Raw genomic sequence first — 26,039 nt, forward strand, 5'->3', positions numbered from 1 at the left:
ACAAGGGTTCAATGCTCTGTGCAATCATTTGGACTGACACCAAGAATTTGACATGGGAACCTCTAGCCTCATGATGCCAGCCGATTTCCATTTGAAGGCATTCCCCCTGCTCCCTCTTTAACGCCCACATACACACTTAACATGCTTAGCTATGGTTTGTTTACTGCAAACAAGCAACAATCTGAAGTCCTCCTTGAGTGATTTTTTTTCAAGCTTAATTTTCTTGGAAGGCTAGGGTGGTTTTCCTGGAGACTGCAGCTAGGGAGACAAGAGTTAACCTTTCCTCCCTCCAGCTTCAGTCTCCAGGAAAATCACCCACCGCTAACAATTAGGCTTGATAAAATATATTTCTGTTGGAGCCAATGGGAGGCTTTTCCCCCAGGCCAAATTTAAGAGGGGGCAGGGGGATGGGACTCTGGAGTCTCCCGGGATGACTTCTCTGGGTGCAAGTGACCCATGGGCAACGCATTTGTAATCCATGCCCAAAACACACGGAACAACTGGGCAGAGGTGGGTCCCAAGAATGGAACAGAACGGAACTGTGCAGAAGTTTAACAAGACCATTTCAAAGAACGCACATATATTTTGAAGCACCAAATCTATTCACTGCTTGCTGTTAAGCATGATTACATCATCCAGTGGAACACAATGCACTTAGAAACTGGTGCATCTAAGAGGGAAGAACTCATTACTGCTGCTTAAGGTAAATGGCGTTATGCAACCAGACTAGCTTTCTCTAATCAGTAAAAAGCTTTTTAGCTTTTTCAAAGCAGGAGGGAAGGGAAGGACCAGGGGCTATTAGAAAGCAAAGAATTTACTTTCATAATTGAGTAAGCAAAGTCCATGTATGCACACACTGGTGCTGGCAAATGTCAGCAACTTGACAGCATGTTGCTATGCCCTTTCAGAACACCCCAAATAGATGGCTGGGGTTGATGGGACTTGTAGTCCAAAAGCAAATGATGCGCACTAAGTCGGGGAAGGCTGTGCTATGTGACTTGAGTAGCATACGTGTCTTAAGTGACTATTCCCTATATTCTGTCCCACTCCAAGCAACAACCAGAAACCAAACCCAGAATTGAACTTTGTAGCCTTCAGAATGAGGTAGCAGAATGGGCTGTACAACACCAGAATGTGGGGTACACCACTTCTGAACATCCCCCCCATATTTTAAAAAGCAGTGGACAGAATGGTATAAACAGCTCATGTGTAAAAAGACTGTTGGAGAAGCAAAGTTGAAGTGGGGGTGGGGAATGACGGGGCGGAAATTATGTCCCAAGCCAAGCACTCTTGGTGTTGTTAATGCCTTGCCAAGACCACAGAGGCCAAAGGGAAGTAGCCTCCCCTGCCACAGAAGAGCACCACAGAGCGCCAGGCCTGAGTAACGCAAGCTGTTCATGTCGTGAACCATAACACTGAAGCCCAGATTGAGCAAATGCAGGAAATGAGTTCCACCCACAGAATTTCTACACTTTAATTAAGTAGAAGGGAGTTTAGTTATCCCGCTGCTCAGAACCTTGGGCAAACTTTCTTGCATCCAGCACTAAGTCGGAGCACTTACCATTGTGTCGGCTTTGTGCCTCAACCTTTTGGCCTCGTTTAAGTGAAATTCCACTGGATGTTGTCTGAAGTGAGACACAAGACAGAATGGGGTTTTTCAGGTTTTTTTTTTAAAAAGTAAATGAAATACTAGTTTTGAAAAATGTATGTGCTTTTGCTCTGCACAGGTTGAATTAGTCAAACCTCTTAACGTGCATTAATGAACTCAGATATTTTACATCAAAGAAACTACCTACTTGCCTAACACTTGTCAAGACATGGAGATAGAGATCTTTATGTGTGATGTCTCCATGCTCCTCCAACTAAAAGACTCCCTGCATTCAATAAACTAGCATGAGGGAGAGAACAATGCTAAACGTCTCTCCCCAGTATGCTAATTTTATATGTGCAATGATTTTTTTAAAAAAAAACAAAACCGGGAGGAAGGGCACTTGAAAATGCAACCCACGCTCCTGAATTTTCAAGAGATACACTACAGAGTTCTAACACCTTAATATGCCATAGTTTCAGTCATGCTTCCTTGCTTGAAATACAAGAGACGAAGGATACACAAAATCCTCTTGGTTCTAATTCTCACTGTTGCTATCATATATACCCTTTGAAAATTTAGACTACATCAGAAGCTGTAAAAATAAATGGAGGGGTCCATGTGTACAAGCCATATGAGGGGAAAATTTGAATGGAGAAGCAAAATGACATCTATATGGACTTTGGTGGGGTAGGGGAGACTTTAAAAAAAACAGTATTTTTTTTCTTCAGAGAACGGCAAGCTAGGTTGTTGACAAGAGAAGAAAACAAGAAAGGTAAAACGAGAACTCAAAAGAGAACTTAACCAGAAAGGAACAGAAACTGCATTCTTACTTGTGCGGCTTGCCCTGAGGTTTGGTTGGCTTGGAGGTACCATTTGGCAAAGAAGGCACTGGGAAAGGATTTGGAACATCGTCTGCAGATCTCTGAGAAGTCAAAAGAGGAAAGGCATCAGATAAGTTATGTACTCAGGGGAAAAATAGCTACATCAAAACTTTTCCTTTCCAAGATGAGCATGCATTTATTTGTACCAGAACATCTCTTTTCACTTCATTTTTTTAACAGAGCATGATGAGGAAACTTAGCTTCTGACTAGAAATGTTCCAACAGGCTGAATATTTTCTAGAGGGTGGAAAAGAATAAGTCACGGACTCTCCCCCCAACCCCTTTGATTCAAAAGCCCCAAGTGAGCATGAATTTGCATCTAGTGTTAGGAAGTAATACGGCTGCTGGTGGGTGAACAGCCTGCTGAATTCTTTTTCAGCTGGATGCAGGTGACAGCAGTTCTTAAGTTTACTCTCAGAGAGGTCTGAAAAATGTGGTTCTGAAGGTTAGCTAGCAGAATTGTCCCTTGCTTCTAAAGCAGCGAAACATTTAACTTAACATTTGCGAACAACAAACAAACTCAAATAACCAATTGATCAGTTGATCAATAACACACTGCTACAACAAATCCAGACCCTCCCATTTGGGAGCAGGGTTTAAGGGTTTATTTTCTTCATTGCTCTTCCTTGCCGTAAGTGTAATTGGCATGCATATTGGAAAAGAACTATGAAGAAATCTGTTTTAAAAAGCGAAAGAAAAGAACGATGGCATCATTTTCAACACTATTTGAAGCCAAATTGCACAGCGATCGTTCTGCCTCTCCAGTTGTACTTCCTGACAGAAGGGAACAGTCATGAAAAGAGAAAGAAGCCTCTGCTGGATCAGGCCAAGGTTTTAGCTAGTCCAGCACTGTCCCAAGGAGCAAGCTAGATGCCTCTGGAAACCACACAAGCAGGGCTTGAAAACATCAATCCTACCCTTCTTTTGGCTGCTAGGTGCTACTACAAGGTACAACGCACTGAAACATGGATATTCTATTTATTTATCATGGTCAACAGCCACAGACAGACCCCCTCCCCCAATGAATCTATGCCATGCTTTATAAAAAGCCGTTTTAGGTGGTGGCCATCATCGTAACTCGGAGCAATGAATTCCATAAATGGATTATGTACCAACTTTGGATTGGTATACAAGCTACAATCTTTCCTAGATCAGGATAACTTTGCTACAACAACCCATTCATTATTCGATTACTGTATTTTGAGCTATGCGGTACAAGGCTTTGGTACACTTTAAGTGAAAAGTGGTATTTAAATTTAAATATATATATAGTGTGTGATACCAGGGAGTGAACCTGCAACACGATGAATGTATTTTTAAACACTTCAGTATTATTCGTTTATTATTAAATTTATATACCACCTGTCACAACAGGGTGGTTTATGGTATAAGTAACATCAGCCTGCTTGCTCCACCAGGGGGGGAAAAGACACAAATAAACTAGGCAGAAAATGTTGGATGGGAAACTCACTGAAAAGGGGAAAGTATATACAGTAGAGGCAGTTCCCAGACTGACAGCTCTTGCACCAAACACTTATTAATAGTAGGGGCTGCTTGGGAGACTGGAGCAAGCCTTAAAATGCCCCCCAAATAAGTATTTGAAACCTTCTCCCCTGAGCAGCCCAAGGTCAAGCACTGTAAGGAAGAGGTCATCATCAAAGGCTCCAACTGCGAATTTGTCATTGACACCTACTTTGTTGCTTTTTGAGCTTTCGGAAGGCTTCCCCTCCAGTTTCCTGTGCTTGGAGGATGAAGAATCCTTGTGGCTTTCCTTGCTCTTGGCAGTGCTGATACTGAGACCAGGAGGCTGGCTGCAGGCACTGCTTTCATTCTTTGGCCTCTTCTGGGCTATCTTGGCTGGTTTCTGCGCAGGAGACAACGGTGGTGGTGGCGGCGGTGGAGGCGGCAGCGGCGGCAGTGGCATCTCTTGTCTTTGTGTCTCTACTGATGGCTTTGAAATCCTGGAGAGGGCGAGTCAAATCAGTTTTAAGCCATATGGCTTATTGTAACGCCTTCATTGGTGGAAGGGGAAACACAGGGGCTCTGTTTATTTAGTGGGAGATGCTGCAAAACAGACAGCTGAAAAGACTTCATCAAGAGCAGTGGGGAGGGGGAATTAGGGACTTTCTGGCAATTCATTTGCACATTAACCATCTGCAGAAGCCAAAAATGTATCCAGAATAACACACCCTTGGGCTTTGTCTCTAAAGCAGAACTGAAGCTAAGGATCCGATTAAATGTAGCTGCTGGGAGACATAACAATTTGGTCCCCACAATGTCTGAGGTCCAAAGAGCTACTTTCAGGTGGACCCAGAAGTTTGGGCAAACTACTGGGATATTTTTTTAATTTTTGCTTTCAACGCCCGGGACAAATTTGGAAGAACTTATGAAGCTATCCTCCCATTTCAAAAGTGGCTTGCCATCATAGGAACATGGCTGTTGTTCAAAGCCCCCCTGCAGATGCAGAAGCGTTTATTATTAGCATTATTATTAGTCTGTGCAGGGAAACATTTTGTTTTTAAACAAAATACTTTTGAAGACTCTGTCAAAAGGACTCCCAGTGTCATTCTTGAACCCTTTCAGATCCATGGTTTAAGTCACAGTAGGTCATTTTGTGTACATTGAACATAGATCTCCTTTGTGATCTCTGTACTACACAGGGTCAGAAACTGGGGCAGCGACTCACAGTTGCAATGCTAAGAATTCCCTCAGCCAGACTGAAAGGTGACCACAATGCAGTCCTTTTATAGCGCAACAAGCAAGTTTCAAACAAAAGACACTCAGAGGTACCACCTGTTCCTATTTTCCTTCTGCTCAAGATTGCAATCACCCTGCATACATATTTATCTATAGAATCCTGCTAATTACTTTAGGATTAAGTAAGACAATGGATTGGCAAAGAATGTTAAAATATTGTCAGAATGCAAAATGGTTATTCGTAGGAGTGCAACAATAGTAAGAACATCTGGCACAATGTGCTCTTTTAAGATTCAAAAGATTTATTGTTGCAGATTCTAGTATGGCCACCAGAATTTTTGTATCTTTAACTACTATTTATTTGGTGCACTTAAATACTGCTTTTCCTCCATGGAGCTCAATGCAGAATGCATGGCGCTCCTGTCCAAGATTTCACCCTCAAAACAATCCTATGAGGTAGTTTGAGCTAAGAGATAGTGGCTAACCCAAGACGTATTCTGAGCAAGGATCTGAACCTGGGTTTCCACAGTCCTAACACACTAACAGCTACATAGCACTGGTCCTCTGCTATACTGCAATAGTCATCATATTTTGTTTTTCAAATTCCAGTACCAGGTCTGGATACGTTACATAAGCTTTATGGCAGAACTTGGAACATGAAGCTATAACACACATGCTCAAATCTAACTCTCAAGACTAGCTCTTTGGAGATTATCTTGGTTTAATTCAGTGTTTCTCAAAGTTGGGTCCCCAGCTGTTGTTGGACTACAATTTCCATCATCTCTGGCCACTGGTCCTGCTAGCTAGGGATGATAGCAGTTGTAGTCCAAAAACAGGTAGGGACCCACTCCTTGTGGCTGGTTAATGCCACAGTTCCACAGCACTTTGCAGGACTATGTTGCAATGTAGACCAAGAACTTCTTGATAGTCTGTGGCCTGGTTCAGAAGTAATGCAAAACCATGATTTCCTCCTGCTAGAAAAGGTTGTGGCAAACCCTTCCCTTCTCCATGCATTAACAGAGGACATTCAGAGCTTCCCATTTTCTGTCCCCCATCATATCTGAATGTGGGAAACTGTGGTTTGTTCTAAACAGGTCCAAAACATGATTTCAGGGCCCTTTTCCTTTTAAACGAATGAAAAACTGCAATTCGAAATGAGAGCTAAGTTCGAGAAACAATGGTTTGATTTATTCTTTATGTAAAAACATGCTGCATTCTCATCACAATTCACTACGCCCCCGATCCAAATATGCACATGTGCCTATGCATTCATGTGCATCAGCCAGGGCTGCAGGAACACTGCCTCAGTAAGGTATTTCCACATGTTACCAAGCGTTGTTCTGTAGGCGAAAGGGCTGGACTCCCTGTTCTAAGCACCCAAATTGCAACAACTAAATTGCCTGAGCTCTTCCCCTTCTGGTGAGAGTTAAGAACACACAGATCCCAGGCCGCATCAGGGTTTAGGGATTTGGTGCCCGAAGCCTGGGAAATTTTATAAAGTTTTAAAAATAAGTGTCCTTACCAGCAAGCCTTGGGATCTACTAGGTGCCTCAGATTTAATCTAAGGGGAAAGAACAGTTTGAACAAACGCAGCACTGATAACAAAGCAAATATTTGCTAACTGTTTCGTAACATGAATATTAAACAACGCCGTGTATGGGGGTTTCTGGATATCGTCAGCACAGTCCCAACAGCTTTTATTGGTGCAAGTAGTAGAAAAGGTTAGAATCCTACAACTGAGACAGTCACAGCCACAATAGCCAAGCTGTAGACTTAGGCCATTCTTTAGCCAAAACAATGATTTATTTATTTTTTAAGCTGAAAGCACAAAAAGGGAGCCACTGCCACCCACTTATTTACATGAGAACTTCATACTCACTTGTTTTTACTGGAGTCTTTGTGACCTGACAATGGGGGTGATTTGGTTTCTCTATCCATCTTGACTTTTTTCTGATCGTTTCTCAGAGAATCTTCCTGCTGATAAAAGGACAAATGCAGAACAGTATTATTACTGCTGTTGTTGTTTACTGGATTCCTTACCTGCATTTCAAATGGCCTCAGGCCAGGTGTCAATAACATAAAATACAGTGTTAAAATCAGTCAGCATTCTTGCTGTTTTTCCAGCTAACAGCAAGTGGCCTGGGCGGCTGGATCAGATAAGGAGCCACAGGCTTGCATTCATGGTTTCCCATGCAGCTAAGATATAAGCACAATGGAAGGGTGCTTCTATGTACACAGTTTTCCCAAGCTGCAGGAGGGCCTAAATGCACAAGAGAGAGAAGCTACTGGAGGCCTGTGGACAAAATCTGTTCCTCAAGTAGCCTGGCTGATCCCCAAGTAGCTCTGCCACCCTCCATCACCCCTTCCTATTATGCATGGACACAGGAAAAGGGCTCTCCTAACATATTTGGATTAGGTTTGTACAGCAAGAGAGGCTTCGACGAGGCACTTGCCTTCTTCTGTATCACAGCTGTTGAGTTCCTCCACGCATGAGCAAGGAAAAGAAGAAGAAGAGTTTGGACTTGATATCCCGCCTTTCACTCCCCTTAAGGAGTCTCAAAGCGGCTAACAATCTCCTTTCTCCTCCTCCCACACAACAAACACTCTGTGAGGTGAGTGGGGCTGAGAGACTTCAAAGAAGTGTCACTAGCCCAAGGTCACCCAGCAGCTGCATGTGGAGGAGTGGAGACACAAACCCGGTTCCCCAGATTACGAGTCCACCGCTCCTAACCACTACACCACGCTGGTCAAAAACAGCTGACGGGCCTAAAAGGAGAAATTTGCCCAAGCCTTCATTGCTGTTCACACTGCCACTGAGGTGAGGAGGTTAAAGACCTGTCCACCCAGCCCTCAAGCTTCAAGGGGAGTGAATTAATAAACAATCGTCTTTCAGCCCTTCCGTTCTTGCTCTTCGGTTGAAAATGTGGCTGGTGGGAGTGTTAACTGCTTGCTAGAAAGTGTTATATCTATAGAGATGAATGTGACTGACTTCATATTGCTCCCCCACAAAACGTTGCCAATCATTAATCAGCATGTGACATGCTGATTTCAAAATGTAATCCTAGTTAGCTAATTTAACAACATCTAGCAGGATTGGAATTTCCATTCTTCTTTCTTATTTGGGGGAGGGGGGCTTGGGGAACCGACTGATTTATTCAGCGGTCCAAGCAAGAGAGAAATCTCTACCTCAGCAAGACCAAAGGAAGCCATGTATACAGAATTTTTTTCCCTGACCTTGGATGATTCAGATAAGGCTGCCTTTTAAGCCTATTCAATAGATATAAAATTCCTGGTGAGTATGAATTAAGCTGAGACTGCAACACAAAAATTCCTCCTGGTCAAGTCACTGATGGCAGCTGATTGTACTTTTGTTTGCCAAAAGGAAAACATACACCAGAGAGTTAACCCCACGCGGATTCTTAACAAGAATCAGATACACGTGAGGGGGAGGAGGAAGTTATCGAGACAACTTTTATACACAAATGCTTCCAGCAGAAAACCACCACCATCCAAACCAATGGAAAATCAGGATTAAGTTCAGAAAGAATGTACTATGAAAAGCAAAGCAAGTAAACCTTGGAATTGCATGATCTTAGCCACAAGACCGAGAAATGATTATTATAGCAACTACCAAGTGACTACTCTGAGTCACTGAGCTTGCTACTCAGTGACTATTTTTACCAGTCAGCTCACTACCCCAAGTCAATTGCTGCATCTAAATTTTTTAAATACAAATGAATAAAAGGCAAAAAAAAATTAAAATATTAGCCACTATAACATTTCAAACCAGTGTGTCATGTCACTGCCCGTTAATTAAATGGGCAACATTTAATTTTCTTGCTTAGTTTTCTTGCTTTTAAGAAAAAAGTATATGAATGTTAGGCAGCTAAGTTACTTACTTGCCACTTTTGATTACACCAACCCTTAATATACTATCAATCTATTCTTAAAGAAAATAACATTTACACAAAACATAATGTTGTTATCTGGCCAGCTACCATTACATAGGAGTTTCTACGTTGTTACTGATTTAATTGTGTAAGGTTGTTTTAAGTTTCTGATTCGATCATCAATATTTTGTAGGATATTTGATTTTTATTTTGTACAGAGTTTTTGAGATTTCAAGAGAAGCCAGAAGTCACATTTTAACGTCCCACAATTCTCCAGAGTGCAAGGCAGGGCCCCCAGTTCATCCATCACATTAAACCATTAAACTGGTACACGCTTTTTAGATATTATTTCCACAGCCAAAAACAAGCCTTGATTACTGCTTGCAGTTTGCATGCAGTGGTGTGGCGGGAGCACCAACAGAGGAGAACTGTGCAAACTTTTGAGCATCGTGCACCGGCGCTCTCCATTTAATGTGGCATGCGATCCAGGCTACTGTCACCCCGGGGGTTGCTGTGGAAAACTAAAATAGCAGGTTCACAGATGCAGCCAGCTGTCATGGCGGAGAGAGGGCAGCTGCTTTAGGATGTCTGGGCCTGATACTGATCCCTTTTCTAATCATCTCTATCATGGAATCTTCCGTTCTCTCCACCACTATATTGCTGAGCTGAGCTGAGCTGAGCTGCCATTTTCATTGACCTCAAGACCTCCACGAATCACAGCCAGTACAAATCTCTCATATTCACACACACCAACAAAATGTGGTTAGTGGAGGTGATGTAGCACTGAATGTATTCTTCTGAACTGCTGAAAATACAGCTAAGAAGGGATGGATGTTGTGGGTCCTGTTTTTGATTTATTTATTTTTTAGCAAAGAAACAAACAGATAAATAAGGTAAAGGTAAAGGAACCCCTGACCATTAGGTCCAGTTGTGGACGATTCTGGGGTTGCGGCGCTCATCTCGCTTTACTGGACGAGGGAGCCAGCGTACAGCTTCCGGCTCATGTGGCCAACATGACTAAGCCGCTTCTGGCGAACCACAGCAGCGCACGGAAACGCCGTTTACCTTCCCGCCGGAGCGGTACCTATTTATCTACTTGCACTTTGACGTGCTTTCGAACTGCTAGGTTGGCAGGAGCAGGGACCGAGCAACGGGAGCTCACCCCATCGCAGGGGTTCGAACCGCCGACCTTCTGATCGGCAAGCCCTAGGCTCTGTGGTTTAACCCACAGAGCCACCTGCGTCCCTCAAACAGATAAATAGCATGTGGTAAAATAAACACAAGAAGGGTTAAAATAAGAAGTACCAACTACACAGGTCTCCCTCTCTCACCTTTCTCTTTTTGACAGACTTGCTTGGCGCATCCTCTTGTCTCCTTTTGTCCGCATCCTGCTTCTTCAAGCTGTGGCTCTCTCTGACCTCCAGTCTTTTGGGGCAGTCCCCCCCCTTCCGGGGCGGATGTGGGACCCGCGAGAGGAGAGCGAGCTCAATTTTAACCACAAGCGAGGGAGGGACCGGGCAGTCCCTCAAGGGCGACAGCAACTTCTTATCCCTGATAGGCAAGAGAAACTTGTCCTTGTCCTCTCTTACCACAACAGCTGGTTTCGTGCCGCTAGTTCTGCTGCTGGCGGGAACCCTGGGGCTCTGGCTCAAAGGGCTGAGGGGCAACAGCTCCAGGGCACTGCCAGCCGCACTGTCTTTTGCAGCACCCCGGTCCGAGAACAATTTAACAGTGGCCTGGTGCAAGCTCTTGTGCTTTTTCTTCTCGGCCGGCTCTGGCACTGCCAGCTTCAGTTCCTTCTTGTCGCCAAACTTCAGCCGCCCTTTCGTTTTCACCTTGGGCTTGTCTTTGGAAGACTGGTCCTTCGCCCCATACAGACCGGGCGGCTCACTCTCTACCGTCAGGCCTCGCTTCGGTTCTTCCGGTGCTGCGACTTTGCTGGACTTCCTGGGCTGCTTACTGCCCACGACCTGGTGGAACTGGGGTTCCTCTGTGTGCACCGGAGACTTCTGGTAGCTGCGCTTGGTAGGGAGGTGTACCTCTTGAGCTGAACGGGGTGCTTTGCTGGCAGTTTTTGAGTGTCCATCTGTCGGCTGCGAGCATTCCCTTTTGCTGCTGCTGCCGCTGCAAGTTTTCCCTTGCCCCTTGCCTTCCTGGAGACTCCCCCTGCTGCGGTCATCCTCAAGGAAATTCTCGGTGGGAGACACCGGCTGGTTCACCTTGATCAGCCAGTTGTTCAGCTGCCATCTGTTGGATGTCTGTGGATCGGGCTGTGGCGAAAAAGAAAAGAGAAACACCAGTCGGTTGTGCACCCGTCACAAGGTGCATTGCTTCATCAGCACCATACCTCTGAGGCCTATATTCTGAACTGAGCAAAGGTGGAAGGACCAGAAATGGTGGCTTTGCCCAAGAACATAATTCTGATGTGAGCACCAGCACAAGCCCGGGCAAAGAGCTTCACTCGGCCCTGTATACCTGAAGGAGCGTCTCCACCCCCATCGTTCAGCCCAGACACTGAGGTCCAGCTCCGAGGGCCTTCTGGCGGTTCCCTCATTGCGAGAAGTGAGGTTACCAGGAACCAGACAGAGGGCCTTCTCTGTAGTGGCGCCCGTCCTATGGAACGCCCTCCCTTCAGATGTGAAGGAAATAAGCAGCTATCTTCTCTTTAAAATATATCTGAAGGCAGCCCTATTTAGGGAAGTTTTTAATATTTAATGCTGTATTGTTTTTAACACTTGATTGGAAGCCGCCCAGAGTGGCTGGGGAAACTCAGCCAGATGGGTGGAGTATAAATCATAAATTATTATTATTATTATTATTATTATTATTATTATTATTATTTATTCCACATCCACCACCCAAATGGCTCTGCCTTTTCTTTACTGCTGTGCCGTGTCTGGGGCTGTCTCCCAGGAAACCTGCCTGAGGTGGCTTCTCTTACTTCCAAGGTGTGGGGCTTCAGGTGTAAGGGACTAAATGTGGTCCTCCAACCCACTGGGACCATACCCAGGCCAGGCTTCTCACCAGCTGTGCTCCACACCCTCAAGCCTCTTGAGATGGAGAGGGGTGCATGGAATGTAGCCCATTGTATATATTCAAATCCATTGAGCTCTGCCCCATTTGGCCCTGCCCACCTCTGTCAAGTGGGCCCCCATGAAGACAATTGCGCAAAATGTACAGAGTCACTCTATGGCCTGGTTCTCACTCAGATAGCAAACCTATCCCTTGTCTATACAGTGGTACCTCTAGATACGAACAGGATCTGTTCCGGAGCCCCGTTCGCATCTAGAGGTAAACATATCTAGTGATGGCATGTCTGCCCACGCGCGCTTTGCTTTTCGCCGCTTCTGAGCATGCGCGTGGCGTCATTTTGAGCGTCTGCGCATGCGTAAGCGGCGAAACCCGGAAGTAACGCGCTCTGTAACTTCCGGGTTGCCGCGGAGTGCAACTCGAACGCGCTCAACTCGAAGCGTATTTAACCTGAGGTATGACTGTACTGCTTCAGACGGAAGGTAGAAATTCTAATGATTCCACGCTCCGCCATACAAAAACAGAAATAAAATCTCTGTGCGTAGAAAGCAGGCCTGTCAGAAAAAAGCCCACTTGTCCCTGACATGCTAATTTTCTCTGTTCTCTCTGTTTCATATAAAGGACTGCAATGTGTGTCCTCTCCTATTATTATTATTATTATTATTATTATTATTATTATTATTCCATCCTATACCCAGAGGTCTCAGGGAGGTTCACAGAACAAAATCAAAATATAAAACCACAAAATACATAATCAAAATAAAAACAACCCAATACCCTCCTCTCCCCAAAAAAACCCCATAGGGTGTCAATCGAATCAACCAAAGGCCTGGTTAAAAAGGAACGTTTTTGCCTGGTGCCTACAAGTGTATTATGAAGGTGCCAATCAAGAAGGCTGAAGGGTAATGAATTAAGGCCAATTTTTAAAAGATGGTTTTCATAATTCCATAGATCCTCAACATGCCACACTAAGCTTGACATTATACCAATGACGTAAAAAACAGATTTTCGTTCCCGAAGCAATTTCACAACACTCCTGCTCTTGATTATGACATTAATGGTGCTTTTTCCCAGTTTGGCTTCCCAAGTAGGTCAGCGAAGGCCTCCAAAACTGAATAAATCAAGTCAAGTCCAGCCACGTCCCAGGGAAAGAGGAGGAGGGGAAGGAACCCTTCCTACAGACATGAATGTTCCACACAGATTTCTGGAAAAGGTCTAAATCTTCTGTTGAAATTTGCTTTTTTAAAAAAAGTTGCACATACACAATCATATAAATAAAATAATTGGGATCGAAAGGTTTGAGCTAAAATTTCAAAACAGAACTTAGATGCAGAAAAGGTTCTGAACTCAAAACCACTCAAAACACGGACAGAAATTTCACCCTTGTTCAAATAGTTCTTTGATTTGTCGGCAATAGAGGCCTTATGGTCATCGTTCAGAGGACACTTTACAATTGCTCCGTATGACAGATGTCATCACCACACAGAGCACATGAAATTGACAGGCACCAGCACACCAGGCCTTATCCCTGAATTTGTAAATTTCATTGGGATTTTTTAAAGCTTCTGATCATTGTACTTTTAGGGCAAGACCCGAGGTGACAGCTGCAGGCAGCATTCAATCCAACTGTTCAGTAAGAAGCAAAAACCTTTTGACACCTTCTGCTATTCCAGCCAACAGTTTGTAGTGAAAGGTTACATCAGGATGTATCTGAAGGTCCTTCCTCCTGGATCATGTCCACTCCACCCAGTTTCTTGCAATTCTGCAGCGCTGTACAACACAGCCCCACTCAGCCAGGAAGGTAAAGGGGGCAGTAAGGAGAAGTGGAAGAGAATCATTGGTTGGCGCAAACTGCCTTCCACTTGTATGACCGCTGCATACAATCTGTTGGCTGGAAGGTGGAAAGAGGCCTTGGGATGCCTGATAACCATATGGTCATCATCATTATTAAAATGTACTGAACTTATTTAATGTATTAAATACACTTTGAATATATTAGATGCTTCGATTTAAGGTTTTGTCTGTTTTGCATTCATGCAATTTTTAAAAAATATTTTTTTATTAAAGATTTATTAGTTTACAAAAATACGTGCATTGTCTCTTTTTTTCAAGTTGTGTTTTCTACAGATCAGTTTCATTTGTTGTGAGACATTAGTGTTACACGCAGTGTTCGGTTAGGAAGAAAAGGGGGAAAGATGGGGAGGCAGGGAATGGTGAGTTGAGTGGGGTCGGGTGGCAATACTTCTATTCTTCTACTTAGTATATGTGTGTGGTTTTGTGTCAGCATCACTTGTGTGGCTTCTCTTTACAATTCGCTTGTTGTATTTCTTTGGGGGTGGCCTAAGGCGTGGTTGGTTGTCTTTGATTGGCTGTAGTGAAATTTGTTTTTTGTGTGACCGGGGTGTGTGTGTGTGTTTGGATCAGGTTAGCCAGATTGATTTGAATGCTGCTGCTGGATTCTTGTTGTTGTTTTGTTGGGCCAGTACGTTTCCGAGTACAATTCAAAGTGTTGGTGCTGACCTTTAAAGCCCTAAACGGCCTCGGTCCAGTATACCTGAAGGAGCGTCTCCACCCCCATCGTCCAGCCCAGACACTGAGGTCCAGCACCGAGGGCCTTCTGGTGGTTCCCTCACTGCAAGAAGCCAAGTTACAGGGAACCAGGCAGAGGGCCTTCTCGGTAGTGGCGCCCTCCCTGTGGAACGCCCTCCCACCAGATGTCAAAGAGAACAACAACTACCAGACTTTTAGAAGACATCTGAAGGCAGCCCTCTTTAGGGAAGCTTTTAATATTTGATGTATTACAGTATTTTAATATTTTTTTGGATGCCGCCTAGAGTGGCTGGGGAAGCCCAGCCAGATGGGCAGGGTATAAATAATAAATTATTATTATTATTATTATTATTATTATTATTATTATTATTATGTGATAAAGGGGAACCATACTGAGATGAAGGCGTCTTCTTCTATTTGCACTGTGCCTCTGTTGAAACATTTCTGGCTACATGGCCTGAAGGAAGTGACTTTCAGCCGGTGGCTAAAGTATGTGCTGATAGTGTTATGTGGACAGCTGGACTACAGTAGCACAGGGTTCAAATGTACAGCGTGGGAAACTGGGAGGGTGGAAAGGGACCAGTAACGTGGTAGAAGAGGTTTACAGCATTCTGCTGACAGAACAATTAAATTATCTGATTGGATTAAAAAAAAAGTCAAGAGGGGCCTCCTATTGGCTATTCACAACACACAGATCATGCACTTAAAAACAAATGGGACACCGTACCTCAGGTGTGGATGCTCTTGTTGGGGGATCATTTGCTTCACTTTCACTGGAGCTGCTCTCACTCTCAGAGTCAGAGGAACTGTCCGAGTCGCTTGTGCTCCCAGACTCTGGACTGCTGGAATGTGCCAATGCCACACTCTCAGGCTGTGATTGTGGGGCACTGCAAGTCAATACCATGAGATAAAATTAGAAGCGGGTAAGGATCATCTTTCTGCACTTCCACCCCCTCCAGAGACAGGCCAGCACTGGGGCGGAGGTTGGGGTGGGAGAGAGAGAGGGAGATAAAATCCAACCAGCAGCATTTAAAACATTCTATCATTGTTCAATGGGGGATCACATTCTCCTGATCCCTCAAAAGGATGAAAATGCAAAAGCGCTAAATCACAATCACACACACACACACACACACACACACACACACACACAGGGGTGGAGGGAGGGACAGAAACATTGCTAGGAAGCCAAGGGGGCTTTTGAGAGCAGCTATGTGATACAGTGGTACCTCGGGTTACAGACACTTCAGGTTACAGACTCCGCTAACTCAGCAATAGTACCTTGGGTTAAGAACTTTGCTTCAGGATGAGAACAGAAATCGTGCGGCAGCAGCAGGAGCCCCATTAGCTAAAGTGGTGCTTCAGGTTAAGAATAGTTTCAGGTTACGAATGGACCTCCAGAACAAATTAAGTTCTTAACCCGAGGTATCACTGTACAACTGCCAGAAAAGCAGAAGATCAAACACATTTCATCTAATGACCAAAATACACCATTTTCCCGGGGGAGAGTAAATAAGCTCAAAACATGTACAGTGGTACCTCTGGTTACGAACTTAATTCGTTCTGGAGGTCCGTTCTTAACCTGAAACCATTCTTAACCTGAGGTACCACTTTAGCTAATGGGGCCTCCTGCTGCCACCGTGCTATTTCTGTTCTCATCCTGAGGTAAAGTTCTTAACCCGAGGTACTATTTCTGGGTTAGTGGAGTCTGTAGCCCAAAGTGTTTGTAACCCGAGGTGTTTGTAACCCAAGGTAACACTGTACATCCTGGACTTTTTAACCTTGTTTTATAGAATCTCAGAATTGTAGAATTGCAAGGGACCCCCAAGGCTCATCTAGTGCAACCCCCTGCAATGCAGGAATCTCAGCTAAAGCATCCATGACAGATGGCTACCTAACCTCTGCTTAAAAACCTCCTCCAATGAAGGACAGCCTGCATACACTCTCAAGGTGGAAAAAATTCAACTGCTGAACAGCTACTGCCGTCACAAAGTTCTTCCTGACGTTTAGGCAGAAACTCCCTTTTTTGTAATCTGAATCCATTACTTCGGGTCCTACCCCGCAGAGATCTGCATTACCTTACAGTATGATTTATTTTACATTTTGTATTCTATTTTTGTATGTTGCTTTTGTTTCAAATGTAGAGCGGTTTTTAGATTTTAAAATAAGAATCTTACTCCATGGAAATATGGATGGTGTACACGAGGTGATGCCATTTTATCTTCACAATCACACAGGTGAACTAGATATCTAGGATCCCAAAGCATACTGGTCAATAACTCTGCCTCCACTGTTGGGACTCGCTAGTGGATAGATTTGCACTCAGTTCCTACATGTGAGCTTTCTGTAGGTGTCCGGCTGGCTGCTGCAGAGAACAGAATACTGGGCCACTGGCCTGATCTAGCAATGCTTTTCTTACACTCTGAATTCTAGTGCTTTGAAGAAGCAGAGAAGTATTAAAACAACCTCATGCATTCCCTCTAAGTGTTACAAAATTATCCCAATCAGTGAACAGTTCAGTCAGTCTCACTCTCTCTCTCCTCTTAACCTCTCGCCCACAACCCCGAGCTGCTTCCACAAGGATTTCTGTTTACATGCATAAAACAACTTGTGAGCTGTTCCCCACCTCTGCCTCCCTGTTATTTCCAAGAAATCGTACCTTGGAGGAGTGGATGAGGAAGACGGCTTATCAGAAACCTATTTAACAAGAACAACACAAAAAAGGGAGAAAGGTTAGTATAAGCAGCTCAGGCAGGAAAACAGGCCATAAATATTTTTAAAGGTATTCTGGGTATTTGCAGGATTTATAAGTTTTATCTACACACACTGACTTGGTCATCGTCACCCTCGTCACTATCGCTGATCTCAAGGTCTTCATGTAGCATTCTGAAAGAGAAAAGAGGATATAAATGTAACTCGCTGCAAAAAATTACAATGTTATTCAGAGGGAATGTTTTCAAGTTTGTTTTCAAAGTTTTTATTCATCTACACTCAACATACTACTCAGCTGGGAAAGCGTTCTTTGCTCAAGCTTGTCTCTTCACAGTATTTTTCTTGGAAAACGAGCACAGGTTTCATTTTTGCACTCCAAAGAAAAAGGCCAAGGTGAACTATTTCCTCTGCAAAACAAGAGGACTTCATCTTCCCTGGAGTCTCTGCTCATGAAAACTAATATAGTCATTGCTGTAAAGAAAGATTCGTGGTGCATGCTCCCATAAAACAAGAGATCTGGAAAGTGTTCCTATCTGCCTGTCAGAATGGAGCACTACTGTTGTCCAAAGCTTAAAACTGGTTGTGAAACGAAGATAAGTGTTCATGGGTACTAATGCCTGTTGACAATCCAGTGCCATAAACCTCACTAACTCAAGGACCACCATCTGGTGGCAGAAGTGATGGCAACCAAGGATTTGGAGTTTGCCATTATGTGAACAAAAGAAGGAAAATGACTGGCTTGAGGAGGCAGTCATTCTAATGCCAGCTTTAAATGGGTTTCTTTTAGCTTTTTTATATTGCTGCACCTCACCATGATGCTTTTTGAGAGGGCAATATATAAATACCTTAATAAAGACAAATAAATGCATATATATATATATATATATATATATATCTCAGATTTTTTTAAAAAACAAATTTTATTAGTTTTGCATAAAGCTGTACACAACAAAGATAACCATTCCAAAAATAGAAAGAGGTTCTTTCGAACCTTTAGACCTCCTTCCCTCCCTCCATCAGTTCCATTTCTAAATTTTATTCCTGCATCTTTTACTGTAATCCATTATATCATCATGGTAACCAAAGCTCATGTTACTTTACAAGTATCATTGTATTATTGTATTCCTACCAATGATTTCAACTGTTTACAGTGGTCTTTCAAATATATTTAAAAAACAGATGCAGTACTGATGCAGATAGCCAGGGGTTGTATCCCCGCTGCATACCCTCCAAATCTACTCTGCAGGGTCCCCCAACCCACCTGAGCTGATTTTGAGGGTGTGCAGGTGGGGGGAAGCTGTAGGGGCTAGGAAGTTCTGCTGCACAGAAAGAAAGCAGAGTCGCAACACTGGATATAGCCCCATGCGTGTGAAGCTGAGTTCTACTCTACGGCATAATATGCACACAGCGGGCTGGATCCACAGTGTTACTTCAGCAAACGCAAGAACTTGTTTCATGGAAGAGAGTGGACCCAAACGCTTGCTGCAGAAAGCGGGAGAGGTAGAAGTTTGCCAGCTCTCCCTGCCGACTTCTGCACCACTTTCTACCAAGTTCCACAAAAAAAGCTTTTTGGGGGGAGGGGGGAAGAAGCAGCAAATATTGCTTCCCCACTTCCTCAGGTGGAAGTGCCCAGTGAGTAGAGTTCTGTTCATAAGAACTCTGGATCCAGTTCCGTGTCATTATCACAATATGTATTTCTATGAAGGATTGCAAAGAAAAAGAGAGAAAAACACAAGGTTGTAAGTGGCAACTGGGCAACTAAGCAAAGTTTAGATTACACCTAAGCTTTTGCTTAAAGCCAAAAACCACCAATTAAACATGACTACCTACCTAAAGACTGAGAAAACGCATTAAAGGTATAACCAACCAATCAACCAACCAACCAACCCCTGCTCCTAAACTACTCCTTGCACTATAATGAAAATCAGACACTCAAAGCTGAATTAGCACAAGTTAAAAAAAGAACCACTGAATCTTAAAGGGGATATTGCTTTTTAAGAAGCTTTTTGCTCTTAACTACTATCCTCCTTGTGCTAGAATCAATTAATAATGGCACATATTTTTTATTTATTTACATGCTGCAGATTTTACTCAGAAAGTACATCTAGTTACCTCTCAGACACTGAAATATGACCACTTTGGGGATGGATCCTGGCAGCTACTTGATACCAAACAAACAGTGCTTCTAAGAGTCAAGAGGCGGAAGTGATGGATAATCAAATCCAAATGAAACCACAGCAGGAACAGGAATGTTAGCCAGATAAGATCTGATATTTTTGAGGCCTGCCAGCTGGCACCCACGGATGAACAAACCCATTCAGTTTCTGTGTGTATGAGTGTGATCTAGCTTTCACAAATGGCAGGTGAGAGGGTAACCTTGTTTCTAACCGTGTCAGGCTGCAGGTGGGAGTCCAGCTGCCCCTCCATTAAAAGAAAAACCTATTATATCACAGAAGAAGTTTCCAGCTTGTGTGTAACAGGTACCCAGCACAATAAAACAGAGACTGCATGATTAAGTTTCAATATTTATTTTATCCCCCCCAAAGGACTGATAACCAGTCCTTCCAATTTGTACTGCTAGTTCTATAGGTGTTTAGTTATTAAGTTTGTTATTGCTTTTTAATCTGCTGCTACGTGTGCTACTCTTGGTTTTTAAAAAACTATTTATTGCTGTTATCAGTTTTATAGCTTCTTTGCAACTTATGCGAAAGCAAGATATAAATACCTAAAAACAATCAAATAATAAAAACAATAAAAGCAAACTTTTAATCATCATGGGGTGCTTTCCTTATATTGTCTCCCCTGCAGCAAACATTTTGCTTCTTAGTGCTTTGCCACGCCGGCTAGTTCCAAGGTTGTTGTATCTGCCCAGCACTGGAAAACAAGCCAGCAAGCTACCACAATAGCTACTGCATTTAAATAAATCAATGTTGCAAAGATAACTATGCCCAACTAGAAGCATATGGGGCAAAACTATTCTGTGGCACTGGCAGGGTACTAGAGTACAGCTGCTGTCAGTGAAACCAGTCCCTTGTTAAGCCTCGGTTAATGTAAACACATCCTAATGAAGTTTGGTCCTTCGGCATTTGTGGTGTACAATGGATCCTATTATGTAAAGATCTACCAAGGGATTATATCAGCATAGCCACAAACCCTGGAGGGCAATCCTACAGATTCTTGCAGCGGGCTAATAATAATGTTCTCTACACGCATGTCCCCTTTCTTCTCGGCTCTTCAGTGTTGGTTTATACAAAATCACACAAAAGCAAGTCTCCAGTTATCCAAAAGACAAGAGCACACAGGACAATTTCCAGAAGCCTACAATGAAAGGCCAGAAGCAAACGAGTGAATTTTTGATGCCTTGTGATTTTTGGAGGTGACATGATTCTTTCACTTGAATACGTTTTTGTGAAGCAGTGTTTAAGAAAATAATCACTATTTCTTTTACTAGAGTCTCAAACCAGGCATAAAAAAAAAATCATGCTGGTAGCTGCTCATTTTAACTTGCTGACAGTTATCTGTGACTAGGCAATACGCCCAGCCAGTTTATTGAAAGAAAACCATGCACATGATGTACATCCAGTTCTTATTTTATTTAGCGCACTTGTGTCCTGCCTTTCTTTCCATGTGATCTCCCATTCAAGCACTGATCAGACCCAGACCCCTGGGCTGAGCTTCAGTCAGGTGGCTGCATTACAGAACAGTAGAGTTGGAAGGTACCCCTTGAGTCATCTAGTCCAACCCCCTGCAATGCAGGAATCTCAGCTAAAGCATCCCTGACAGATGGCCATCCAATCTCTGCTTAAAAACCTCCAAGGAAGGCGAGTCCATGTGCCCTCACAACATGTCCTGCGTTAGACATAACTGCTGCAGTTCCCATGACTGTCATGAGCGGATCTAAACAATATGCAGATGCAGAATTCTAGACTATGCCATCACCCTCCTGGTGCCTTCTAAGTTCGATGCATGTTGCAATGCAGCAAATCAGAGGGAAAGATTTCATGTCCTCCAGCCTTCTGCCAGCCCCCGAGCTTCCATTCAAGTTGTGGATATTTTGGGATACAGTGGGGGTTTTTTTGTTTTTGTTTTGTATGGCTTGAACAGAGAGCGGCAGAGAGGGTGTTTAAAGGGTGCTCCTCACTTTATGCAATTTCATTTATGTGAGTGTGGAGGGGTCTGGGACGGAACGCCTGTACTAATTCTTTGCTTTGTTCAGTTCTCCACATTTCCACATCAATCTGCTCTTTCTTTCTCTTTTTAATGTATTTTTATTAAAGATTTTCTTGATTTACAAAAGTATTTGCAATGTCTCCCTCTCGTATTTTTTCCATGTAACATTTTTACAAATCAGTTTCATTTGTTGAGACATTAGGAAGGAAAGGGGGAAGGGGGGCAGAGATGGGGGTCGTGGGGTTGGGTGGCGATGTTTCTGTTTTACTTAATATACCGTATTTTTCGCTCTATAGGACGCACTTTTCCCCCTCCAAAAATGAAGGGGAAATGTGTGTGCGTCCTATGGAGCGAATGCAGGCTTTCCCGGGCTTCTTGCAGCTCCGCGCCACCCTCCAGACCCCCGCGCGAAGCCGCGCGGGGCTCCGGAGGGTAGCGCGGAGCTGCCTGCGCTCCAGGGCTTTTTGCAGCTCCGCGCCACCCTCCCGATCCCGGCGCGAAGCCGCGCGGGGCTCCGGAGGGTGGCGCGGAGCTGCCTGCGCTCCAGGGCTTCCTGCAGCTCCGCGCCACCCTCCCGATCCCGGCATGACGCCGCGCGGGACTCGGGAGGGTGGCGCGGAGCTGCCTGCATTCCGAAGCCTGGTGCGCACTGAAGAGCGCGCCCGGGCTTCGCGCACCTCTCCACAAGCCTGGGGAGACCGGCTCGGTTCCCTAGGCTTGCGGATAGCAGGCTGTTCTGGGGGCTGGGGTCGGGGGAAGCTCGGGCTTCCCCCGCGCCTGCCCCGTGCCTGGGGAGGGAATTTTTTTTTCTTTATTTCCCCCCCCCCAAAAAAAAAATAGGTACCTTGAACGCACCTTGTTTTAGAGGGAGAGAACAAGAAAAAAATTTTTTTCCCTGTTCTCCCCCTCCTATGATCCGGTGCGTCCTATGGTCCGGTGCGTCCAATGGTGCGAAAAATACGGTATGTGGGGTTTTGTGTCAGCGTCGCTTGTGCAGGTTCTCTGCTATTCACTTGTGTTCCTTTGGTGGTGAGAGAGGTTGGGGTTGGCCTAGGGTGTGGTTGTTCATTTGTGGTTGGCTGTGGTGGTCTTTGTTTTCATGTGTGAGTGGGGTGGGTGGGTGTTTTTGAATCAGGTTAGCCATATTGATTTGTATGCTGTTGGTGGATTTTTGTCCTTGTCTTGTTGGGCTGTGTGTGTGATAAAGGGGAGCCATACAGGGGTGAAGAAGTCTTCCTCTATTTGTCCCCTATGTCATTTTAAACTGTGGTATTAATGCTGTATTCTTAGTTTTAGATTTTGATTTATGTGGAAATGGTTTTCCATTTAGTTGTGTTTTTTTAATTTGGTTTATATATTGTTTATGACTTTTGTAATTATGTAAATCTTGTCATGTTGTAAGCCGCCTTGAGCATTGTTTTTAACCGTGGAGAGGTGGCATACAAATAAAATGATGATGATGATGATGATGATGAAGAAGAAGAGCCACTACTATTCAGTGCAGACCATATTGAGCTAGATGAACAACAGCCAAACACTATATAAGGCAGCGTTCTATGACTGTGAGCAGACAGGAGCTCCAAATCACTAATGCACAGGAAACTACACATTTGACTCAGTCCTCAGTGGTGGGTTTTTTTTTGGAATGGGTTGGGGGATTATGAAATAGTTGCCACTCTAACCCAAGGCACAATTTTTCTGCCCCTACAAAAGAAACTGCAGTAAGGTTTTATTATCCCAGATGAAGGCATCAGTGTTCCAAATAAAACCTTCAGAAGAAAATGGCATTATGTGGGAAGACCGTGAAGACTACATCTATTATCCAAAGACGACACCGTTTATTTTTCCATTATCTTCTGAAGGGCTTCTTCCCAGAAAGAAAGAAAGATAGACACAAATTGCCTCTGCTGGCATATTATTAATAGCTTTCAGATAAGCTATTAATAATACAGCAAGAAACTTGCAGCTGATGAATTGTTCCCAGGAAGGACAATTGAAACTTTTTTCTTTTTTAAAGGAGAGTCATCACTCATTACATACAAGAGAAGAGTATTTGCTAAGCAATGTGTTTTTGTTTTTTTTAACAAACTCTTAAATGCTTTGATTAATTTAAGAGGAAAGGCTAGATTTCATTTTTTAAAAAAAACTTAAAAAAAACAAACAGTTCAGAGCATACAGTCAAAGTTAAGCTTTTGGAAATCTTGCACATGCTTGCCTCTGCAACCGAAATCAATGCAACTAACTCTGCCTGCATCGTTGTCCAAAGTTGTTTTAAATTGTTTTTAATGATGTTTTAATGTTGAAATCCACCTTTGGGACTTTAGGGGGATGGGTTGGTAATAAATAAATAAATTGTTAAATAAATAAATAAATAAATAATATTTTCAAATATCTTCAGTGTTTTTAATCTTGAACTTTTGGAGCATACCGAGTATAACATTTTTGGATCCGTCATCCTTAGATGACACTGGAGAAACAACGAAAGAGGACTTTAAAAATAAAGAATCCTGGGAATACTGCATTTTGAGCGTGCAGAGCGGGGGGAGAACTCTTACATCTTTGGGAACTAATTATTTAGAAGGCAGAGGGGTTTGTGTGTTTATGTTTACAAACAGAAGTAGCTCCTAAAACTTGTCACATGCCAAATATGTTCATCCTAATGCAGGAACAAGCTTGTCTCTCCCCTAACGTCAGTGGGAACTGAACTTGCCACCTGCTGCTGTAAATAACAAAAACCTTGCTTCAATAACAAAAACCTTGCTTCCATTCCAGTGAAGCCAGGTGCTAAACTTGAGGGCCGAACTCAAGAATGGAAAGCCCTCTGGGAAATCCACGTTTGCTCTGCAAAAAGCTTGCCTGCTTACTCTGGGCACGCAGATGTAGAGGGATCTCAGCCTCTAATTAGCCAGCACAAACGCTGCTTGTTTTCAGTCGGCTACACTCTGTAACGTGAGCGACTCAAAGTGGCTGGAGTTTCAGACGGTCACGTGCGTTTCGAAAAGGAAGAACGGAAAGAAAGAGAACCATTGTGCAGAGCAACACACAAACCCAAGAGCACAGTAATTAAAACAAACAAACCTGAGGAATCAACTTAATTAAGTCCCCGGTCCAAATGGTGCTTATTCCGTTTATATTTGGGAAGACATCTTTTTTTCTACACTTTTGAGGAGCAATAGGGCGTTCTCATTAACTGCTGATAAACAGTTTTCATTGGCAAGGAAAAGGAGAATGTTCTTCTGCACTGGCTGCCATTGTAAGATGGGTATTAACCAAGCCACCTGATAAAACACAGCCACATCCAAGGACTATGCTCTATGTTCAGACATAATTTGCAACTCCAGCAGGACACTGGAGCTGTTATATATACCAAAGCAGAACACTCCCAGGACTCTAGTCCCACTGTTCTGGTTCTGGCAGGGGACAGGGGCCGGTGACTCAGAAGAAGGAGTAAGCAATTCTGCTGTGACTGCAGTAATCCACCTTCATCCCTAGTTATAAAGAGATTGGCTTTAGTCCTGGAGGTTTCATATTCCTCTAAAACCAATCTGTCATTAATTATATGGATTTAAGATGCTCCATGGGGATAGGACAAAGGCAGAAGGGACAAAAACCAGGCTTGCAAACAATAGCTTCCAATCCGTGTAGCCCTGAAAAGCATTTCACAACTCATAAGTCAAAAGATCTGAAGGGGTGGTTTTGCACATTGTGCTCGCCATTTTCATGCAGAAAAAGAACACAACATGGAATTATGCAGGCTAAAGGAAAACTTGGAAGGTTACAGGAAGAAAATATCTCTAAAAGTTGCTCATTCGCGCATGCTACCTTTTTCCAAAATACCTGAAAAACTTCAATATTGTGAAGTTATTGCTCACCTGAGATGACTTTAAAACATGTTGGAAAGCCATGATATGTGTACATGTGGCACAACAGCTGCATGTACACTCATCAAAGGTAACAAAGTACACACAGTTCTTTGTGATAAGGATACCCACACAGAAAACATTGGTGTGTGGAACATTCTTTGGCTCTTGTTCTCATCAACAACAGGCTTCACCTTTTTAATTGTTAACATCAGTTAAAATTGAAAGCAGTAGTTGATTGATTTGCCCAATTAGGGGCGGTTTCCGCCCCAGAAGTATTGTTGAGCAATGCAATTCTTCTGCAAGGTTTGCCTGACAAGGAAACAGCATTGATAGATTCTGGGCTTCAGATAAGAGCAATTTAAAATAAAAGCTTTCTAATAAGTAAGAGACCACAGCCCACCCAAGTACAGTTTGAAGTGTCAATATAGTTGCTTCAATAGAGATGTGCTGCATTTTATTTGCAGAGCAAATGACTTCTGTTTTAAACATTTAACTTGAAGACTGTGTTTATGATCATAATTTAGTGAAAATTATTTACGTTTGGAGCCTATTCACACCATTTCAAAACCAGGTTTCTTAAGGGACAGTACCCATTTCACAGTTTTAAATGGGGAAGCCACTGGTTTAAAGAAATCTTAATTGCAAAATATTAATT

The 26,039-nt window shown here is 43.4% G+C and overlaps 1 protein-coding gene across 7 annotated transcripts in view; it reads right to left on the minus strand.

The window, feature by feature from the left end:
- Positions 1-26,039, minus strand: part of AFF1 (ALF transcription elongation factor 1) — a 148,256-nt gene that overhangs the window by 8,593 nt on the left and 113,624 nt on the right. For 3 of the 7 annotated variants that reach the window (XM_081020694.1, XM_081020697.1, XM_081020693.1), the window contains 9 exons: positions 17,465-17,525; positions 17,299-17,336; positions 15,367-15,526; positions 10,391-11,329; positions 7,049-7,146; positions 6,692-6,730; positions 4,166-4,433; positions 2,422-2,513; positions 1,562-1,625 (listed from right to left, as the gene is read on the minus strand). In XM_081020694.1, coding sequence (XP_080876820.1) covers positions 1,562-1,625; positions 2,422-2,513; positions 4,166-4,433; positions 6,692-6,730; positions 7,049-7,146; positions 10,391-11,329; positions 15,367-15,526; positions 17,299-17,336; positions 17,465-17,525 — 1,759 coding nt within the window. The remainder of the gene's footprint in view (positions 1-1,561; positions 1,626-2,421; positions 2,514-4,165; positions 4,434-6,691; positions 6,731-7,048; positions 7,147-10,390; positions 11,330-15,366; positions 15,527-17,298; positions 17,337-17,464; positions 17,526-26,039) is intronic. The other 4 variants (XM_081020696.1, XM_081020695.1, XM_081020699.1 and 1 more) reach the window with 4 other exon arrangements.

Source organism: Podarcis pityusensis, assembly GCF_964106645.2.
Source record: "Podarcis pityusensis genome assembly, chromosome: 9".
In the NCBI taxonomy this organism is placed as follows: domain Eukaryota; kingdom Metazoa; phylum Chordata; class Lepidosauria; order Squamata; family Lacertidae; genus Podarcis; species Podarcis pityusensis.